Raw genomic sequence first — 21,652 nt, 5'->3', positions numbered from 1 at the left:
AAGGAGGGCACGTTCTGCATGGAGCACTGGGTGTTATACGTGAACAAGGAATCATGGAACACTACATCAAGAACTAATGATGTACTGTATGGTGATTAACATTAACATAATAAAATTAAATTAAATTAAAAAAATAAACAGAAGTAAAAAAATAAAAGTGATAAACGGTTTGCCAGCTACCTCCACGAAAAGAATACACCTCCATCGTGTCATTATGTGATCTCAGATCTTGTATATTCTATTTGCCACAAAACCAGGTTTTCTTTTATGACGAGGTAGAGAAGGAGAATGCTGGTTATGGCTGACTGGCTCTGGGCGCCAGTTCCCACCTTCCTGTCTGCCAAGAGGGGACAGAGAGCTGAGACACAAAACTCCCAGACTGTCCTGCACGATAGATCCCCGAGACAAAGCAGGCTCCAGCAGCGGTTATCCACCCACGGGAGCGCAGACGACAGCAGGAGGCGGGGGCGATCTTCCCGCAGTTATCAGAGCCAGCAGGCGAGGCCGCGACAGCTGTTAACAGCTAGACTCCATACTTCCATTTCTGTTCTTAAGCTTTAAGGGTCGCTAGAGAGGCTGCAACGGTACCACTGTAACCTCACACGCTGCGTGGTTGAAGCCCGTGGCAGAGCAGCAGCGATTAAAGCTTCCTGCCCTCGGGAGATGCCAAGGTGCCCTTGATGTGAAGAGGCTTCTCGGTGATCGTGGAGGCACCTCGTTTCCAGGCCCAATCCCGTCCTGCTCGAAACGCTGTGCTTCTTGGCCGACCTCGGAGCAGACAGCCTTGCCGTCTAGTTTCTAAGTTTTCGGAGTCCCAAAATCTCATTTCCCCTGGATGATAAATGAAATGTACAGCTTGGCGCTGAACTACTCATCAGAGAAGATTGCATTTTACTGCCCCCACGCCCCAAGAAAATCTGAGTTCTGAGCCTCGACAGGCCTGAGGGGCTCACTTCTTACTCGAGCGGAGCATCTAAAACAGGGCTGCCCAAAAGACCCTTCTGTAAGGATACAGACGTCCTATAACTGTGCTGTCCAAAAGAGCAGCCACTAGCCTTATGTGACTAGTGAGCACCTGACTGCAGATAGCCCAAATGAGGAACTGAAATTGTAATTTAACTTAAAACAAAGAAGCCACCCATGGCTAGAAGCCACACCATGGACAATACGGAACTAACATGAATATGTCCTGAGAATGTCTCCTGCAGGGGTTCCAATCTGGGGCCCATGAATTCCAAGGAGGCCCATCCAAGAATGGTTTTGAGAGGGTCCATGGATGGTCTGAAGTTGCATCAAAAATTGCATACGTGTGCAAGTGCATTTTCCTGAGTGTCGGATGCCTTCATCAGAATCTCAAAGGGGCCTGTCTCATCACAAACGTAAAACTTTGTTGTGGAACTGGGACCATTCTAGGAACGGTCAGCACATTCTCAGTTCTAGTAAAATCACTTGGTCCAAAACAGACTGAATTTTCCAGGAATCTGGTACAGGAACCACCTAAGCCCTCCATTAAATAAGTCTTCATGCCCACCTGGTTTGGGCCCTCATCCCTATGCCTCATGGACTCAACTTTGCCATGGAGGGGCTCAAGCGAGAAACCTCATTAACCTTACTTAGCATGTTATCTCGTTCATTAGATCTCTACAACGTGAGAGGATAAGGCAGGCAAGAAGCAAGCCAATACAGCCTCTAGGCCCTGTGCCGACACGGGGCAGACAGACTAGGAGCCTTTGAGAGGCAAAGGATGCTGGGCTGGAATGGAGGAGAGGCGGATGATCCCAAGTCTCCCTAAGAAGCATTTCCACCACTAACCCCTCGCTGACTGTGCACAGCCAGGTGATGCCTCCCCCCCAGGCAGGCAGCTGGGGGTTTACTCTCTAGAAAACAGGAAGCAGAGAAACCACAAAAGTGATAAGAAGCACCGGGACAGGGAAACCACAAAAGTAGCAAACAGGCTCATGCGGAAGTCCACGCGCCCGACATGAAGGGTCTGCACCTTCCGGTTGTCACTCCTAACAACCCAGGTGCCCTGGCTCAGGACACTGGCCTAACACTTAGAGCAAATGGAAGACAGGAAAACAGCAGAGGCAGGCTGACCTCGCCACAGCTAAGGAACCAAGAGAAAATCAGATAAATCAGGAAATGTCACTGGGCCATTCCAAAGTGCACGCATTCCTCAAGAAGGGAGAAGGAGAGCTCACACTCATCCTTGAACTGTCACTGCATCTTGTGTTTAAATTCCTCCGCTGAAATTCTACATGAGGTTCAGACTTCGAGAGTCGCAGGCTGTTCCGGACAGCTCTCGTCGGCGGAAATCAGGGAGCCCTGCACGTAACGTGCCTGTCGATGTGGGATGTGAAGCTCGCAGTGACAGCAGGGGATTGCTGAACTCTAGAAAGCTACCGCCCAGAGCTATACATGGCACAGACTCACAGACTGACACTGACATATATGTTTCTCTGGGACTGAGTGTGGAAAGATTTTATTTTCTCTGGATTTCATTTCAGAGAGCAGCAAAAAATAAGGATCAGGAGACACTGGTACAGCCTAATTTGGGTTTGACTAAAGCTCTCTGTTCTTCAGATTTCGATACTTCTTGGGGGGCCTGGGTGGTGCAATCAGTTAAGCAGCTGACTCTTGGTTTCAGCTCAGGTCGTGATCCTAGGGTCGTGAGATCAAGCCCCGCGATGGGCTCGCCACTCAGCGGGGTGTCTGCTTGAGATTCTCCCTCTCCCTCTGCCCCTCCTGCTCATTCTCTTTCCCTCCCACTCTCAAACAAATAAATGAATAAATCTTTTAAAAAAGATTCTGATACTTCTCCACAGACCTGAAGATCCTGGGTCATCTTTGTTTTTTGGTCCTCTGCATGTTTGTTTTTAGAACAAACAGAACTGAAAGCAGTGGGTAAGAACTCCTACAGGGCCTCCCTCCCTCCCTACACTCAAAGCACAAGAACGCCAGCCTAGAGTCCCCTGCCCGTTTCCACGTGTAACAGCACTCCCAATGGCAAAACCGGGTTTTGGTGTCCCCTTCCGGAGCTCTCTTCAAAAATTTCTGTAGTGGCATCCCTTAAAAGAGTTAAATAACTTTGCAGAAATGAAGCCTGCTGGTTGCCGTCCCTTTTATGGCATAAAAGAAATTTCTGCCTCAGCCAAAAGACTAAAAGTAATATACTCAGGAATATGGAGCTTATCACATCTCTCTTCTGAACAGGAGGAAAATATTAATAATAACGGGGTAAGAGAAGCCAAGGAAGGCAAAGATGTAAGCCCTCTTAGGAAGGGAACGGAAGCATGGGGAGGACAGGTGGAAGGGCGTGGGGCACCCTGAGGACGGGTGGAAGACCCCCACCCTATCCCGGGAGACAATGATCTGGAAGGCACGTAAAGTGACGTGGCGTGTGGGGCTGAAGACGCGTGAGCACAGAGCTGCAATGTTGGAGGCATTACCACGGAGAGCAACTCACACTACATGGCTGGCTAATGCTTATAACTGTAGATATTATCACCTTGAGCAGAGTATTAACACGAGAGAGAAAGCATTACAATGTCCTCTCTAAAACACAAAAATCCCATCATCATAAATTGCACTTGCTAACCATCAGCGGTCTGTGGGAGCCTGCAATTCTTCTCAAATAAGCGTCTAAAATAATACCGCCTCAATCGCATATATTTCGTTCACTGCCCACTCTTCGACATCAGCTCTTTTACAGATACTTAACTGGTTTCAAGAGAAGTCAACTAGTAGATTAAAAATGATCATTTTAATTACCTAAAAGTGGTCAATTAGCCATGTGCTGAAAAATACTTGAAATCAATTTAATGCATAAAAATAACTAATAAATTGTTATGAAGTACTTTCTACATTTACAGTGTCAAGTAAATAAATGGTCTATAATCAGAATCACCATCATCATATAAATAATTTAACAGCCACAAAGTGACCATGGCACATCTCCAGCATTTATTCCCAGGATGGAGGACAGAAAACACTATATATATAAAACTGTGAAACAATGAGAAATAACTGCCACTAAGCTCATTGTGACTTGAAAAATAATACTCAGGAAGGCCCCAAACAGAACAAAACCCAAAACCCCCAAAATTCAAATAAGAACAAAGAAACAAAGTGGGATTTTACTTTTTTGATCAAACACATGATTTTGACCATGAATTCCAGGTAGATAATATGCATCCAACTGTTTATAAAAAAAAAAAAAAAAAAATTTTTTTTTTTTTTTTAGTGTGTCAGGTCTGGAAAAAAATAGACAATCTATTTTCTGATCTGCTCTCTAATGCTGATTTCACTGCTACAGGGTAAGAAAGCACTCTGGAGAATAAGAGCTGATGTGAGCTGCCTTACATCTCTTTGCTATAAAAACAGTATTTCTATAATGTTAATATACACTAAAAAATGTTCAATATATGCTAAATGTTGCTGCTTCTCATTCTTTTTAAGAATTGGAAAGCTGTGGGGTCTGATGAGTTAACCAACAAAGATGTTGAGGACAAGGAAACTGACCTTAGGCACACCTTCACAGCTTAGCTAGCTTCGTTCCTCCATCTATAAAAATCAGGATGCTCTTACTGTTGTCTCTGTTAGGTAATTAACAGCGGTAAAGCACTCTGGAAGTACAAACTGCTAAATAAATAATGACTGTCAAAGAACTTTAATGGTAATGGGCTAAATCAGAATGATGAAACATGGGCTTTGAACTCTACCATTTTTGTTTTCAAATTAATAACGCCAAGCAAGACCCCAATCTTGCAACACGGCTTAGCACAGTATTAGGCAGCAGGTTTAATGTAGGGATTCAAAATCACAGGAGGGATCTTGTGTTTCCAAGAGCAGCTGATTCAACGTCACATGTAGTAGTGAAAATAAGGTCATGTTCTATTCCCGTGGCCGCAGAAATATCACCATCATGCCTGTGTCTACTTTTTGGCTAATTCCCGCTGGGGGCCATTTTACTTGAAAATGCCCCAGTCAACTTTTGATGAATTTCCTTTTATTTTGAAATTGATTGATTTTGAAATCCTAAACCACAGTAATGTTTTCAACTAGTTTTCTAGGAATTAATGACACAGATGATGTTCACCTACAATCACTGTTCCCTACCCTTCCCACTCATTTGGACTACAAGATTTATGAGATCGAGATTATCAGCTCAGTACTGTATGGTGACTAACATAACAAGAAAAAAAAGAACTTTTGATGCTTCTTACACTTGCTTCCTAAAGAGACAGGATGATGAGATCAGCACTTCTATGACCTTGCAAACTTTCCGTTCCAATGGTGGTAGGAGCATGCCATGATGGCTAACATATGGGCCAAGAGAGCTAACTTTATTATTTATAACCAGTCTTGTTTTTTCATATACATTTAAAATAATTAATGAATGTCATGAAGATAAACAAACAAACCCAAAAAATTTAGATCACGGAAAAATGGGAAAATCTTACAGATCAGACTTCTTTCTCACTTGAAAATATAACATATAAAAATACAGTGTTCTATCTCAATGTAAAATCTCATCATGGTTCCGCTTATAAAGTATAATGTTCTCTGAATTATCTGCACAATTATTAAAAAAAAGGAGCTATAAAAGAGAGTTTAAACATCATTAAACAAACAAATCTTGTGTATAATATATATATTTGGGGAGAAAGTCATCTCCAGTGACTATTTCAAGGTAAAATTAAACATCTACGGAAGAAACCAAAGTAAAGGGTGTTATTCACATTAAAATGCAAATATATAATTTTATCCTCATAATAACCAAGACCTCAAATACCAGTTTTAGTGACTCGTATTAATTTAATTGTGGCATTAGCTTTTATAATCATAGATGTAAAAAGACCACTGTGTTCCAAACATAATTATCACACCAGTATCTCATTTCATGAAATTATTAGTTAAGATGAGAGCCTCTGAACAAATTTGTATTTGATTAGTTTCGCTTATTTAAGAACACTGAATAATTTAAGATCTGTTTAAATGAAAAGAAAGCAGAAGGGGTTATTTTGGAGAAGCACCACGTGTACCCTGCCATTTCCAGACGGACCGTAAGCTCTCCAGGACAGCTGTGAACCCAGCGTACCTTCCAGGTGAAGCCACATCAGCCTCCCCTTCACACTGACAACAGAGGCCACGCAGAGCTCTCCTGGGTTCCTGGGGTTGACGGCTTCAAGTTTCATGTTCTTCGTGAAACCCCGACTGAATGATGTCTGAAAGAGAGAGAGAACGGACACTGAGCCAGAGGACAATGCAGCAGGTGCAGCAACAGAGTGGCCTGCGGGCGAAGCGGGGATGCCCGGGCACGCGCGCACCGGCAGAGAGCTCATCCATCAGACAAACGGGCTTTCCCACCATTGGTCGGAAAAGAACCATGACCTCCCTTGATCCCAGAATTACAGCTCTGCTGGTACAAAGCAGATGCCTACTACTATCTGTTGAAGGAGAGGATACGTTCTCTTGCCAGTCCTGCATGCGCCCTGACTTCCACACAGTCACAGAGGTGCACATCATGTCTTCTTCCTTCCCTGTATTCCTCACTCGCAGCGCGCCTGGGCATATCCATGGGTGTGAGGAGTCGGCCTGAGTCTCCATCTGGCATCATTTCCTTCGGCCTGAAAAACATTCCTTAGCAGGTCTGCTGGTGGCGAATTCCCATAGTTTTACCTGAAAATTGTCTTTATTTTACATTTGTGGTTTTTGGCTTTTATTTACTTTCTCAATTCACTTTTTAAAAAATTTACACATAGGAACATTCATTCTTTTTGCTGCCCTGTTCCCTGAAGGTCGGCTGTTAGAGAAAACGCATACAGTCTTGCGGCCATAACCTCAATCAGCACGCAGAGCAGTCCCTTCACCTCCAAAACACCTTTGCACTGGATCTTTGATGATCAATCCCTCCCAGACTCCCAATTTCAGGACCATGGACCTGTCTTCTGTTCCTAGAGTTTTGCTTTTTTCCATGAGATCACATCAATGGATCCATACACTGTGCAGTCTTGCTTCTTCCACTGAAGCAAAATGCATTTGGGATTCATCCATGCTACTGCACAAACGGGTAGTTCGTTCTATTTTACTGCTGAGTAGTTTCTACAGCTATGCCACAGTCCCGTCCACTTACCAGTTGAAGGACATTCGAGCTGTGTCTCATTTCTGGTGATTGTGAATAAAGCCGCTATAAGCATTCAAGCACAAGTTTTTGTGTGAACAGAGTCTATTAGTCTGCTTGTAATGAATGCCCTAACAAAATAACACACACTGGGTGGCTTTAACAATAAAAATTTGTCTCGCTGTTCCAGAGGCTGGAAGTCTGAGATCAAGGCGTCAGCAGGGTTGGTTTCTTCTGAGGACGCTCTCCTTGGCTTGAGACAGCCACCTTTTCTGTCTCCAAACAGTCTTTCCTCCATGTACACAGTCTGCGTCCTAATTATCACGTCTCATATGGACACCAATCATACTGGATGGATTAAGGCCTACCCATATGGCCTCACCTTACCTTAATTATCTCTTCAAAAACTCTAACTCCAAATACAGTCACATTGTGAGGTACTACGGGCTAGGACTTTCATTGTATGAATTTGGGGGGAATACAATGCAGCCTATAACGCAGCTTTCATTTCTCTAAATATGGAATTGCTGGACCACATGGTAAATGTATGTTTAACTTCCTAGGAAACCACCAAATTAGTTTCCATATATCACATTTCATTTCCATCAGCAGCGTGCAACATTCCAGTGGCTAAACATCCTCACCAGCACTTGGTATTGCCACGTTTTCCAATTTTAATATCTTAATAGGTGTCCCATGTTCGCTAATCACAGCTTTAACTTGCATCTTCCCTACTGCTAATGACGTTGAGCATTTTTTCACACGTTTCTTTGTCATTTGTCTATTTTCCATGGTGAAGTGTCTGTTTCTTCACTCAGGAAGCATTAGCTTTGGTGGTTTATTTCTTTCAGTACTCTAAAAACAGTGGTTTGCTGTCTTCTGGTGTCCCTGTCTATGATGTGAAGTTCACTGTCATTCAAACTGTTGTTCCTCTCTTTGGAATCTATCATTTTCTCTCTGGATGCTTTCAACATTTTTCTCTTTATGTCTGGTTATGAGCAGTTTGACTAGGTTGGGCTTCTTCGTATTTATACAAACTTGGCGCCCACAGAGGTTCCTGAACCTGTGCATTTAGTATTTCCAGCTACTCTGGTAACTTTTGGGCATTGTTTCTTCATATATTTTTTCTTCCACAGTCTCTGTGGCCATTTCTTCTGGGTCTCCAACTACACATGATATCATCCCTCAGGTCCCTGAGATTCTGTTCTCATTCCCCACACTCAAGCTTCTTTTTCTCTCGGTTCTTCAGATAGGATCAAAATCATCAACTCCTTCCCCTGTCACCTCCATTCTGCTAGGAAGCCCTTCCAATGAATTTGCTTATTTTAGGTATTTTATTTTTCAGTCCTAGAATTTCTCTTTTTTACACCTTCTACTTCTCTTCTGGCACTTCCTACCTTCTCATTCATATTTTCCTTCTCAAATGTTAGGGTACATCTGAATCACCTGGAGAACCTTTTAAAAATGGACTGCTGTGCCCTACCCCAAAGTTTGTGATTCATTTGATTTGAGGTAAGGCCACAGAATTTGTATTTCCAACAAGTTCCCAGGTGATGCTGGAGCTGCTGGCCTAAGGACCACACTTTGGGAATCACTGCTTTGGACCGAGCTTAGTTTTAATGGGAGCTTTAAAATACGTGTCTTCTACTTCCAACATCTGGGTCATGTTGGGTTTCGTCTCTGTTGATTATCTTTTCTACTGAGAATTTTCACATTTCTTCATGGGCTAAGCAACTGTGAAGTCTGGATGTTTAAAATGTTATGTGGTAGAGACTCTGGATTGTGTTATGTTCTTCCCAAGAGTGTGGTTTTCTGTTTTAAGCAAGCAATTAACTTGTCTGGACTCAAACTACACACTCTGTCTCCTGAGAAGGAGCTCAAACCTCAGCTCAGTCTTCCGTCCTTAACTAGGCTGCCTGGAAGTTTGCCTGGAAAATACACAATCCAAGGATCAGCCAAAAATTTAAGCAGAGTTTATACACAGAATCTGTGCTTCCCTCGCCTGGCTCTTCCCCATCTGAGACTCTTCTCACTTTCCAACAGTTGCAGTTGCCCAAATTCCATTATCTGGTTCATCAGGCCAGAAAGACTGTAATTTTTATATTACTGGTTTTGTCATCTCATACACTGTCAACTGTCAAAAAAAGTCTGAAACGAAAAATCACACAATCACCCCATAATGTTCCTTCCAAGCATCTGCTCCCCTTCAGATCTGCTCACTTCTGTTCATTCTCCACACACCCAAGGTAGTTGTTTTGGTATCCTGTCCAGAGTCTATAGTTGCTATTTGCCAGAGGATCAATTCAGCATGAGCTCAGCCAATACTAAAAGCAAAACTCCCTCCTAGCATTATTTTTAAATAAATATAAAATTTTCCAAAATCATCCACTACTATAAATTTCAACCAGACATTACATTACTATAATATATCTATTTTGAAATAAATAAACTGAGATTAACAGGTTCCTGTAAATAACAGCAATTACATCCTTACGTGACCCATGGGAAGACACTAAGGTTATTCACATTCACATCTCTTTTTATACAGGTTAAGTTGCAAATGCAATTACACCTTTATCTAACCAGAACAAAATTATCCAGTGTATGTTGAGAAAGCAATTTGCACTTTTCCTTTATGGTTCTTTGGAAATAGGAAACACAGACATTCTAGGTGGGTTATTTTTCTGCAAGTCATCCTGCCTCATCCACACATATTACGTATTGAGCTCCTTTTTGATAATATGACTCGATAGGCTGCCTGAAAAGCCTCTAAGTAAGTCAAAATGCATTTTATCCTACTTAATAAGGGAAAGCCACAACCGCATAACATATTTTCGTTTCAACTCACTGCTTGAGGGTAATTTATAAAGATCAATAGCAAAACTGTTACCTGTGAGTTTATTTTACTAAGCATTTGGCTGTGTCAATCCATTTCAGCACTGCCTCTGATTGTTAAACATCCCCTGGGAAATCCACTTCCACACCACCCCTCCTCTAGTACACACAAGATGTGTGATTAAAAAAATGAATTCATAATAAGCATTCCATTAAAGAGCACTTGTAGCGAGCTAACAAAATTCAGCAAAGCACCGGTAATGCAATGCACATGCCTACAGGCAGATAACAATCCTGTCGATTAAATAAACGGAGGGCCAGAAACAAAGCGGGCCATATTTGTAACAAGTGCATTCCTAATGAATATGCCAGCATATTCATTAAAAGAGATTTCATCTTGGTAGCTAAATCCTGAAAGCTCAGAGGCCACCTGGGGATGTGGCTGCTTGCTCCACAATTAAATTGCACATAGCCAGCTGCTGACGGAACGGGAGCAGAAGATGGACGGATGGAAAGCAGCTGTGGTGGAACTGTGTTGTCAGAGAAGAAACAACTCCCCACCTCCAAAACTAGGGGACACGTCAGGATTCTCCTCCCTCCCAAGGCTGGAGAGGCAGGGAAGGAGTATTTCTTTTGTCAGGTAGAAAGCACAACTCCAGAGGAGTTGGGGGATGTTTTGATAAGTATTTCCACGATCCTAAGTGAAAGGCAACGAGGCCAGGACTCTGTGACGAGTGATGTCACTATGGTAAAAAGTCTAGGCAGACGCACTGGGACTTGATAAGCCCCGGGAGCTGACCCGCGGCTATCCTCATGGTGGCATGCCTCCACAGTGTCTCCGTGCTACCACCTCAACTCACCACACAGATCTTGCCACACTGCAGAAAAACCACCTTTGTGCAAACGCAGTGTCAGCCAGAAGAAAGTCCCTTTGGTCATTTCAGGAGCCCTGCTTTCCAACTCTGCCGCTGATGTGTTTCCACATATGTAAGTACAAGCTGGCCCGCTGATCAACCTACTTCATTCTTCAAAATCCACCTCTGACTTATGCTCACTATTGAGCTTCTCTATGAAGCCAACCCCTCTCCCTCTTAGTTCTCGTCCGCTGTTAGCCCCGTAGTACAAATTAAAAGGGGGGAGTCAAGGAATCAGCAGCTCTAGGAGCACATGTCCAGAAAAAGTCTCTGATTGGGGGGCTGTCCACACTGTACCACCTGCAGTCCCCGACTGGAGGACTGAGTCTTTTATTTTTTAGCATAAAGAATTAACTTTCATAACTAAATGCATGTTTAACACAGGAGGCTATATATTTACGCCTCATTCTCAAAACAGAAATAATAATCCAGATCCCTTTTCATAGTTCCTAGGGTTGATAAGGTTTCAATGAATAATTTATAAGCGACTTTATACAACCAACTCCTATAACTAAACAAGTACACGTGTGTGAACACACACACACACAGACTCACAACAGTGCTCTTTTACGTGCCATCAGGCCAACAGCTCTATTTGAACCAGGGAGTGGCTTAAAGTAAGCAAAGCAGAGAACTGCTGGACTAGCATCTTATTGAAGTAATCCAGGAAAAGAAGTTGATGATCATATATATTGAGAATATACCTCAAGAGCAGAGAATCTCCTATCAATGGGTTTATCAACAGTATACTTCACACAGCAAGTGCCTATGTAACGTGTCCTCCTTTCTCTATAGTATGGACTTCTGGCTGACTTAGTATGGACTCTTGGCTGCAAAAAGCCAGTCGGCCATGGCACATTTCCTAGCCTCATTCATGGCAGGTGTGGCCGAGGGACTGGGTCTCACCAATGGAAGGTGAATGGAGTAACATGTCAATATCAGCTACAGTGTTTAGAAGTAAGACTAGCTTCCCCTTCACCCCTTTCCTTACCTGCTCACTAGATTCAGATGATGAAGCCAAAGGCTCACCGGAGGCATGCACTCATCAGGAACAGACTGGACCCTTCCGTAAGTGAGAACTGACTGACCTTATCCAGAACCACCATACATTTAGTGGTGGATCTGTTACTACGGCCCAGAGTCACACTGATACACAACCTGAAAGAGCACTTTTTCAAAACTACAAAAGCTTTACGATCCTGTGGCACACAGCAGCACTCTCATCTTGCTCAGGAATAGAAAGCAACTTACAAAAATTACGGTGAACAATCTAGGATAAAAGGAGTCGCAAGAACCAAGCTCCTTACATTTCTGAAGCAGAAGGGAGGTGCTTCTTCTGTCCCATGCTGCTTGTGATAATCTGCCCAGTCGAAGTCCTGGCCAGAGTAACCTGTACAGGATGAAACACAGACAAAACAGCGTTCCTCAGGCTAAAGCTCAGAACAAATGAACAGCTTTAGAGTGTGTCACTGATTAAAATAATAAGCGGTCCAAGAATAGGGCCCCAAACGGTGAAGTCCTCTCCTATTCCGGCCAGCATGTCAGATTTCCTAAGGAGCATGTGGGAAAATGTAAAGTACTAAATTCTGATAAGGTATACCATCATTATCATAATGTGGGGCCTGAAACTAAGTAAAGGGTGGAATTTACCCACATCAGCACATGCCGGGGGAGGGGGGACAGATCTGCTTTGGAGGAGAACCTGCGAGACAGGATATTATACACCACACAACCGCACAATGCATTTGCAGAAATATACAGGAATACCTCCCTCCACGTAAATCCTGAGCTCACGTGAACTTGCTTCTCAATATCTTCGTGGAAACCATGAGACTTTACTGGAAAACACCACCCGGGGGATGGTTTTTGAAAGAGTAACAGAAGGTAGAACCAATAGGGAACAAGGAGTTGAGGCTTTCCCGAGAAAGCCTCGAAAGGCACAAGGGGCAACAGCAGTCCTGCTTTAGGATCACACTGCGGAGGAGGAAGGAAATCGAGAAATCGGCAAAGACGGGCCTCTCGGGGTGAGGCTCTGGGGACACATCAGAGACACGGAGGGAAGGGTTCGAGAAACATTTATTCCTACATACTAAACTTAATGCAATACAGATCTTACCACAGTTGGTTTTTTGCCCTTCTTTATTCATTTCACGTGGCAGGAGGGGCACAATTAAGAGTATATCCGTCATGACCACCATGACAAGACATGGGAGAAGGTCTTGGGAAGGTCGTGGGAAGAGAAAACGGTTCCAAATCATAAAATAAGCACAGCACTGGGTATACGGTTTAAGCTGGATAGCACAACACCTCTTCCTATGAGTGTCATTTGCATTTCCCGTGAACAAAGGACAGCAATGAAAGCGAAGAGTGTAGTACCAATTGGGATAAACGGAAACTGTAAAATGTCACCATAACCTTCACTTGAGTGTTCTCTCTTGATGGGTTTAATGGAAAATAAATCCACAAGGGAGTTCTTAAGTATGTTTTTGAGCCAAGTCTCCATTTTCTCTTCCCCATATCATCGTAAATCCTACAGCTGCAAATTCACTTAACATGGGGACTTGTAGTTACTAAATCCCACAGCTGCAGAGTGACTCCAGAAATTCTTCTTTGAAGAAAGTCAAGATACCAGTTGCCTCCTACCTCCATTTGTACTCCCAAGTACAAGGTAGTATTTTCTTTTCATTAAAGAAGCTCAATCTACCCAGTTTCTTCAGAAGATGGGAATGGGGTTAACCAAGAAGGCACCTGTCCTCCTCTGGCCCAGGGCCTGACCCTTGGCCCTCCCATCCCCTGCTGACGATCAGTGGCAGAAGTACCCCCCTTTCTTCCTAAGACATGCCTGTCATTCTATAAAGGCTGACGACAACTCATTTCTTTCCAACAAGGAGACAAAAAGTCTTATAGTTTTGAGATGCTGTACTCTTTCCAGAGAGTTTCAAAGAGATTCTGAAAGTTTTTCCACCTGTCCTTGCCCCCAAACCCCTCTCTCCAGAGCCAGATGGAGATTTCTGGTAGGGGTTTCTAGAAGGGACCCCCTCAACAGAGGTTTCTGGAAGGGACCAAACCAACTTTTTTCTGAACACTTATAAACAAAACATGTTTTAGACAAGATAATGCAAGTTTCTTTACAATTAATAAAACCTACACTTTGAGAATGGTTTCTCTGGAGCTGTTTTGGATCAAATCTTTACCTTAATGTGTAAGAACAGAAGAATTTGCCAAAAGACAGCTCAAAATGCTGAGAATCTACGCACCGTATAAAAGGAGGACATCTGGGATTTTAGAGCCAGCTCTACCAGGAACTGGGTGAAACAAGGCGAAAGCAAATGGAATCTTCTGTGCTTGACTTCCCTTATTCACAAAACAAAGGGAAGATCTTTAAGGCACCTCTAGCTGTTGCATTTCGTAATTCAGTCACCATTATTCATTATTTCACTGTGGCTACTTAAGGATTTTTTCCCCTTCCTTCTGTGGTTAATTCCTTCCTCTTCTCCTATGAAAAAAGTGTGGCAGGGTAGATAAAAAAAGCTTATGAAACAAGGTAATTCCTAAAAGCTCTCCATGGAACAGCTGAAGATGAATCCTGCAACAGAAGGACCCCACTTGTTTAGGATTGTGGCAGACTGACTTCGCTAAGGCCAAGATCTCATTCCGTTTCGATGTCTCTTCCCTGGACCTCTGCTGCTTAGTTACTTTCGTGAGCTGACAAAAATTTCATCAAGATCATGGGGGAAGAAGGGAAATAGGAAAAAAAAATATAGATGAATAACAAGCCACTTTCTGATATACCATGGAAATCTAGGTATTCTTTATGGTCAGATAAAACTTTCTAACATAGAAGTCACCTCTACTCCCCCTACAGAGGCATTTAGCTGGGCTTTTCTATAATCATGTTTATAACCATGAACTTCCCAGGGGCTTCAACCCACTCCATCAAATATCATGCTCTATGGTTTCTTAGACCTACATTCAACCCTTCTATATCCAGTCTTCCAGACTCTCTCTATGGGGAGCCATTTTTAATCTAATAATTTTAAGATATAACCAAGTCTTGCTGGGTACCTATGCAACAATGGATGATTTTGCCCCCAGAGCTCTTCATTTCCTTGAACATCTGAACAGCCTAGACTTCTCCTCCTCCTCTTGGGGACCTTTATTCACTTCATCACTTAAAACTCTTTTCCTTCAGGCTGATAATGAGCTCGCTCTTTGTAAGGCAGTTTTGTGACAGCCCAGAATATAACTGTTACATAAAAACAAATTGCTCTGGTTTGTATAATAGAGACAACAGGGGTCAATTATACTCATTAATCAACAAAGACAGAACAAGAAGTACTGAGGCTTAACTGTGGCTAGAAAAACATGTTGTAAACCCAGGAGAGAGGAAAATAGCAGAGGGGAAAAGAAAATAAAAGGAAATCAAAACCCCTGGGGCTATTAAAGTCTGCAACAAGCTGCCCCAGGGGACTGCTGAACCGTGGCCACTGGAGCTTTATCAGTGTTTATTCTGAACGAAGTTCCAACTGTTACGGGTCCAAAAGAGAACAGGTCCATGACCCATTTCCTTGTGATACAAATTAATTGACACAAAACAGCCCCACTTGCAAACATTACTATTGGTCCTGCAAGTGGATAATCCTTTTAGAAAACAATGTGGCAGTAAAAATCTTTACGAGCTTTGACAACAATTTCACAACAATTTAAAAACAATCCTAAAAGCTGAAAAAGTATCCTACATTAAGCTACAACGGCATTATTATTGGTAATTCTGGGGATGGAGACCACTTTACATCCCCAAATCAGAAGGGATAGGAAACTCATCCAAGGTCCATGTGAATCATAGGGGAAATTGCACATAGTTTGTAAAAAATATATATATATATATATGTATGAAAATATTATTGCTATAGGTTTAGATGGAAAGACTGCCTGGCACAAACATGTATAGAATTATCAAATTTATATAAAAGTATGCAAAGAAAAAGACCAGAGGAAATGTAAGGAAAACTTAGTAATGGTAAATATCAACATAGTTATCTGGATGGTGGGACTTGTGGATATTTTTTTCTTCTATCTCTTTGTATTTTCCAAGTTTTCAATAATGATCATAAATTATTTCAATAAAAATTATTTGAAGGTGTAGCACCTTTGCTCCATTTTAAAAGATAAGGCACTAGTCAATCAATCAAGAGCTAATTCAGCATGTGGGATACATCACGACCAGCTCCCAAGAGCCAACCTCCAGCTTCTCATTTGCTAACAGAATCCTGAGTTTATCCAGTTCCTACAGGAAGTTAGGATCCTCCTCAGCACCAGCAAATGAATCATGACCACCTCATATAATCATGGTGGTTTAGACACAGAGAGTAAGAGCTGCTCCTCTACGCTGAGTGAATATGGAAAAAAAATTGTACAATCTTCAAAAATACCATTAGCAATAGAATATCATCTTTGCCATTTACCTGACTGGCAAAATGAAAGATAATAGTAAGAATCTACCACTGCAAAGTCTGTTGGAAAACAGGTGCTTTTATGCATTTCTGGTTGGCATAGAACTCAAAAAACCGCTGCAGATGCCAATTGCGCAATGTGTCAAAATCTTTAAGAAGGTGTCTACTCTCCACTAGCCATTTGCTCATTCACATATTCAATCACTGAAAAGCGCGTATTAAGTGCATGCTCCATGCCAGGTACGGTTCTAGTACCAGGCATGCAGAAGTGAACAAAACCAGCAAAAACCCTTATCCAGGCAAGTTACATTTCAGTGAGAGAAGACACATAATGCACAAATGTAAAAAGATGATCAGAGCGTTATAGAGAGAAGCAGAGAAGTCTTGAGGAAAAGCTGAAAGTCTGAGGAACTGAAGAAGCAAGACTTGCGGCCATGTGGGGCAAGGGCAGGCCAGGGGGAGGGACCAACAACTGGGAAATTCCAGGAGCACGTCTGGAATGTTCTAGAAAGAGGAAGGAGGGGGGTACTGTAGGGCTGGTCAGAGTGCGCTGGGGTGAGAACAAAGCAGTAATTCCACTATGGAGCATCCTACAGAAATAATAGGATGCCGTGCAAACATCTTATGCATCAAAGCAGACGAGAACAATGCACACAAACAACAGGGACGTGTTTAAGTCATTTATTTACCTGCAAATCACGGAATTTTCCCGTCATTTAAAGTAGGAGACATTTTGGCATGTAAGTGGCAAATTAGTGTGTATAAAATAATTAAATCCATACACAAAGTTACATATTCTGGGAAACAGAAATCTAAAACAATATACACCAAAAGCTGTTTCTTCAGGATAGGAAGCTTCTCTCCTTTTTCTCCAAATTTTAAAGAATGAATGTGTTACTAAATCTATAAATAAAAAAAAATAGTCTCTAAGGGACACCTGGGTGGCTCAGTCGGATAAGCCTCTCCCTTCGGCTCAGGTCATGATCCCAGGGTTCTGGGATCGAGCCCCGCATCGGACTCCCTGCTCGGCGGGGAGTCTGCTTCTCCCTCTGCCTCTACCCCTACCCGTGCTCGCTCTCACTCTCTCTCTCCCTGTCTCTGTCAAATAAATAAAGAAAATCTTTAAAAGAAAATATTTAACAAAACAATTGGAAGTCCTAAAAAGTAGTAACACTTTCTCAAACAAGGAAATGCATTTAATTCAGTCACTTTTCCCCATGAGTCTCCAGGTTGCTGGCCGTTGAGGGTAACATGAGGACGAAATAGGTTCAGCGGTCACCTGCCTCAGCAGGTACAGAGAAGGACACACACACTATGTGGGAACTGGGACTCCAGGATGGAGGGAGACATGGAGAACGTGCAAAGAAAGCTCGGAAGACGCCCACCACACTGACTGAAGAACACACAGCCCCATAGGGAGAGGTCCACCTCAGAGCACGTTCATAGGGCTGATGTGTAGATGTAGGAGGCACGTCCACACCGCACAGGTGAGGAAGCAAGACCACAGACGTCGGGGGGCAGGCACAGCCCCAGGCACCAGTCTGCCGCCTCCTGAGCCAGGTTTCCCAACTATCTCTCAGTTCCACCCACGCACGAGTCTGCACACAGCTCACAGGCAAGAAGGCAAAGACGCTCGTAACTGCCTAAAGCCCTTTTTTCACCCACATGTCCCCCCCGGCCCCCACCCTCAAGTCTTCCAGCCCCCTCATTCCCTCCGCTGACATTCCGTAAAGTCCTCCCTGATGCAGATCTTTAAAATTCACCCATTCATTTCCAACTGAATTCTTCTGTGTTTACATTAACGGAAATAATGCAGGGGGGAAAGAACCACGGAAAATAAGGGAAAAGGATGGAAACAAATAAGTCAAGTTAGTATAAACCCGAGCTGTTCCAATTTCCTTATCTTCTAGAATAAACCAACGCTGAACGTATTTAACACGTATAGGTGACAAGATGACACGTAATACACTTCTCTGTTTGGGAGCATACCCCAGATATTAACCTGAGTCATACACACAATGTTAGGAGATGTGGACATGTCCCCAGGAGGGAGCCTAACATCATATAAGTATCAGTCAATGGCAAAGCCATATAGGAATCCTGAACGACGACACTGAGGAATAAGTCAACAGGAGGGATGCCGTTTCCAACCACCGGAAATATTTACTGATATAAAAAAATGACCCAGTTTTACTCCCCCAGCTCTTTTCAGTCAAAAGCGAATTTCTGTTCAAGAACCAATCGGAAAGTTAGAAATGAGAATAAACTTCCAAATCCAGTAATAAGAAGGACCCTCTCAGATGCCAAATGAAATATAGTAATAATAAAAATAATTACAAAGCTCAACAGAGAAGAAAATCTCCAGATGCCAAAAAACCATGAGGGCCACAAAGGCAGAGCTGACCAGTCCAGTGAACGTCTGGAGCTCACGAGGGTGGAAAACATCCACAGGCTCCAGAGAGCAGAGCAGTAGGGACTGAGACTATTATAAAACGCCCAGTCCCCATCAGATGCCCGGTCTGTGACAACGGGACCAGACGCACTTAGAAAGAGAGAAGAAGCAGACACAGCTGCTCCAGGCCCAGGTCTCTGGGTAAGCAGGGAAAGAGAGGAGTCCCAGCTTCACCAAGCCAGAGGCACATGCGGGCATGCTGTATAATGTTACAATGTTACAATTCCGTATGGCACAGGCTGAGAAAGTAAGATGACATTCATTCGTTCGTTCATTCCTTGAATATCCAGGGACACTTCCATGAACCGGGCACTGTTTTAGGTGCTGGGGATACAGAAGTAAATAAAAAGGATTTTTAAAATCCTTACTTTCTAGCGGGGGAGATAAAGCAATAAATAAATTCTCTAGGACTTTCAAAAATCCTACAACACTGGGCAGACCCTAATACAAGACTAGATGGAAGGAAGTACTTTAAGGATCATGGAACTACCACAGAAATCACCCCCACCACTGAAAATTAGTTCACAATGGAAAATCACAACCCACATAAGGAAGCAAATGAACCTGAGAGTCAGACAAAAAAAAAAAAAAAAAAAAGGCTTTAAAACAAAATGATTGGCTAGGGATAAAGAGGGTCAACACGAGCAAGCTCCAACCGTCCCAGCCCTGAATGCCCTACCATGCTTCACACACATACACACACACACACACACACACACACAAGTTGACAGATCCTCAATCTCACAATGATATTTTGTGATATTTTACCTTCTAGAAAATTACAGGAGAAACAAAAATAGAGAATAGGTAATGGCTGAACAATTCAAATAATAAGTTTGATGTAACAAAACACTCTGACAGTAAACTTGAAAGTACAGCTGAAACAGATAATTCTGGGGGTGCCTGGGTGGTTTAGTCGGTTAAGCATCTGCCTTCAACTCAGGTCGTGGTCCCGGGGTCCTGGGATTGAGCCCTGCATCGGGCCCCCTGCTCAGCGGGGAGTCTGCTTCTCCCTCTGCTTGCCACTCCCCTCACTCTCTCTCTCTCTCTAGAGATACATAAATAAGATCTTAAATCAAATACATAAATAAGATCTTAAAAAAAACCAAACAGATAATTCTGCAAATACATATACATTACCAAAATTGTCTCAAACAAAAGTGGTAACCATGACTAAACTTACAACCGCTCAAGGAAATAAATTCATAGTCAACAGAACACAAACTACACAAACTAAAACAGCACCAGCCCAGATGGTTTTACAAGCTAGTTTCAAGAGCCAGATCATCCTTATCTTACACAAACTGTTCTGGGGACACACTACTTTAGGAAGGCAACTGGGTAGGAAATAAACATGCAAAAACCAGTGGTATTCCATTATACTGGCCACCGTCAGTAAAAAAAAAAAAAACAAATGAATAATAATTAAAAAAAAACTATTCACAACAAGAAAAAGGACAATGTACCTAGGAAAAATTCCAGCAGAAGACTGAAAGTTATTAAAAGATGATATAATGGAGTGTCAATTAAAATCCAATGGGGTTTTTTAAAGTGTCTTCCAAACTGATTCTAAAATACAAAATACAAAAATAACCTGCCAAAAGCAACTAACACAGTTTTGAAAAGGAAGAAAAAGTGGAGGGATTCACCTGATGAATATCAAGACATAAAGGAAAATCAATTCTTAAAAGTGACGTATTTATGCAGAGATGGACTAACAGAGACCAACGAAGCAGAATAAGAACAGATAAGGTCCTCACCCCTTAAGGGACTCGCTGTAGCTAGTGGTGACATTACAGATCAGAGAGGCAATCACAGACTATTCAATTCATGACGCTGAGACAATGGGTGAATCTGAAAATCCAATTCAACTTCAGGAAAAAAATAAAATAAAATTGTTTTCTTTCCTCGTGCCATGCAAAAATTAACTCCAAGTACGTTAAAGAGCTAAATACAGAAAATGAAACTGCAAGATTTTTAAAGAAAACATAGAAGAACATCAGTAAAAAAAGATTTCCAAACACATATAAGCAAATCATAATGGAAAAGATTGGTAGTATTTGACTACATTATAATTTCATATTTCATATAGAATACCATTCAGAAGCAAAGCGACAAGCCATAGCCTAGATGGCTTCACATATATTGTGAAGTGCATGGTGAAAAAAGAATTCATATTCAAACATAAATACTTCTATAATCAACGGAAGAAGGGCAAAAAATATAATCAACAATACGAAGGAAATACAAATTGTCAACAAGCTCATGATGAACTGCTCCACTGAACTGGTTAGGGACCAAAGTGAAAGAAGGAGACCCATTTCACGGCCATCAGAATGGCAATGTTTGAGCCTAAGGCATAATCAGAGTAGTGAGGAGGATGCAAAATGGGAGCTCCAGCAATCCCACGTCTTGGTATATCCCCATAGAGATCTCTCCCATTTGGGCACATGTACACATATGCACATTTCAGTATCATTCACGATACAGAAAACAGGAAAGACCTTCAAAGTCTTTCAATGGGAAATGGATTTCAAGAATTAAGGTCTGTTCATTCAACAGGCAAAGTGAATAAATAATTGACTGCATCAACATGGAGAAAGATCTGCAAGATGCTACAGGGTAAAAGTCACATAAAGAGAGGCACAGCATGATACTATGTATACACACATCGAAAAGATCTGCTGTCAAGCGAACAATGAGAGCCTCAAAGGCATGCAGTAAAAGTGTAACAGGTTTAGGAAGGTGGGTATGGGATGGGGGGAGAATGGAAGGGGCGGTGGAGACACTGCAGAGAGGAAGGGTGGAGCACTTCTGAAGGCAGGACTTCATTCAACGCTCAACGCATACTGACCAACAGCCACACTAGTCTAGC

The 21,652-nt window shown here is 42.4% G+C and overlaps 1 protein-coding gene across 6 annotated transcripts in view; it reads right to left on the bottom strand.

Annotated features, from left to right (window-relative positions):
- SFMBT2 (Scm like with four mbt domains 2) overlaps positions 1-21,652 on the bottom strand; it is a 226,246-nt gene that overhangs the window by 58,062 nt on the left and 146,532 nt on the right. For all 6 annotated transcript variants that reach the window (XR_012374583.1, XM_073879943.1, XM_073879941.1 and 3 more), the window contains exons 10-11: positions 12,180-12,262; positions 6,101-6,227 (exon numbers count right to left, since the gene is read on the bottom strand). Coding sequence is in view for 5 of the 6 variants with exons in the window: in XM_073879943.1 (XP_073736044.1) it covers positions 6,101-6,227; positions 12,180-12,262 (210 nt within the window). In the remaining variant the exon portion in view is untranslated. The remainder of the gene's footprint in view (positions 1-6,100; positions 6,228-12,179; positions 12,263-21,652) is intronic.

The sequence above is a fragment of the Callorhinus ursinus genome, unplaced genomic scaffold (genome assembly GCF_003265705.2).
Source record: "Callorhinus ursinus isolate GAN/ISIS: 27379988/994484 unplaced genomic scaffold, GSC_fseal_2.0 scaffold36, whole genome shotgun sequence".
Classification (NCBI taxonomy): Eukaryota; Metazoa; Chordata; class Mammalia; order Carnivora; family Otariidae; genus Callorhinus; species Callorhinus ursinus.
This window is presented reverse-complemented; position numbering and strand designations above follow the sequence as displayed.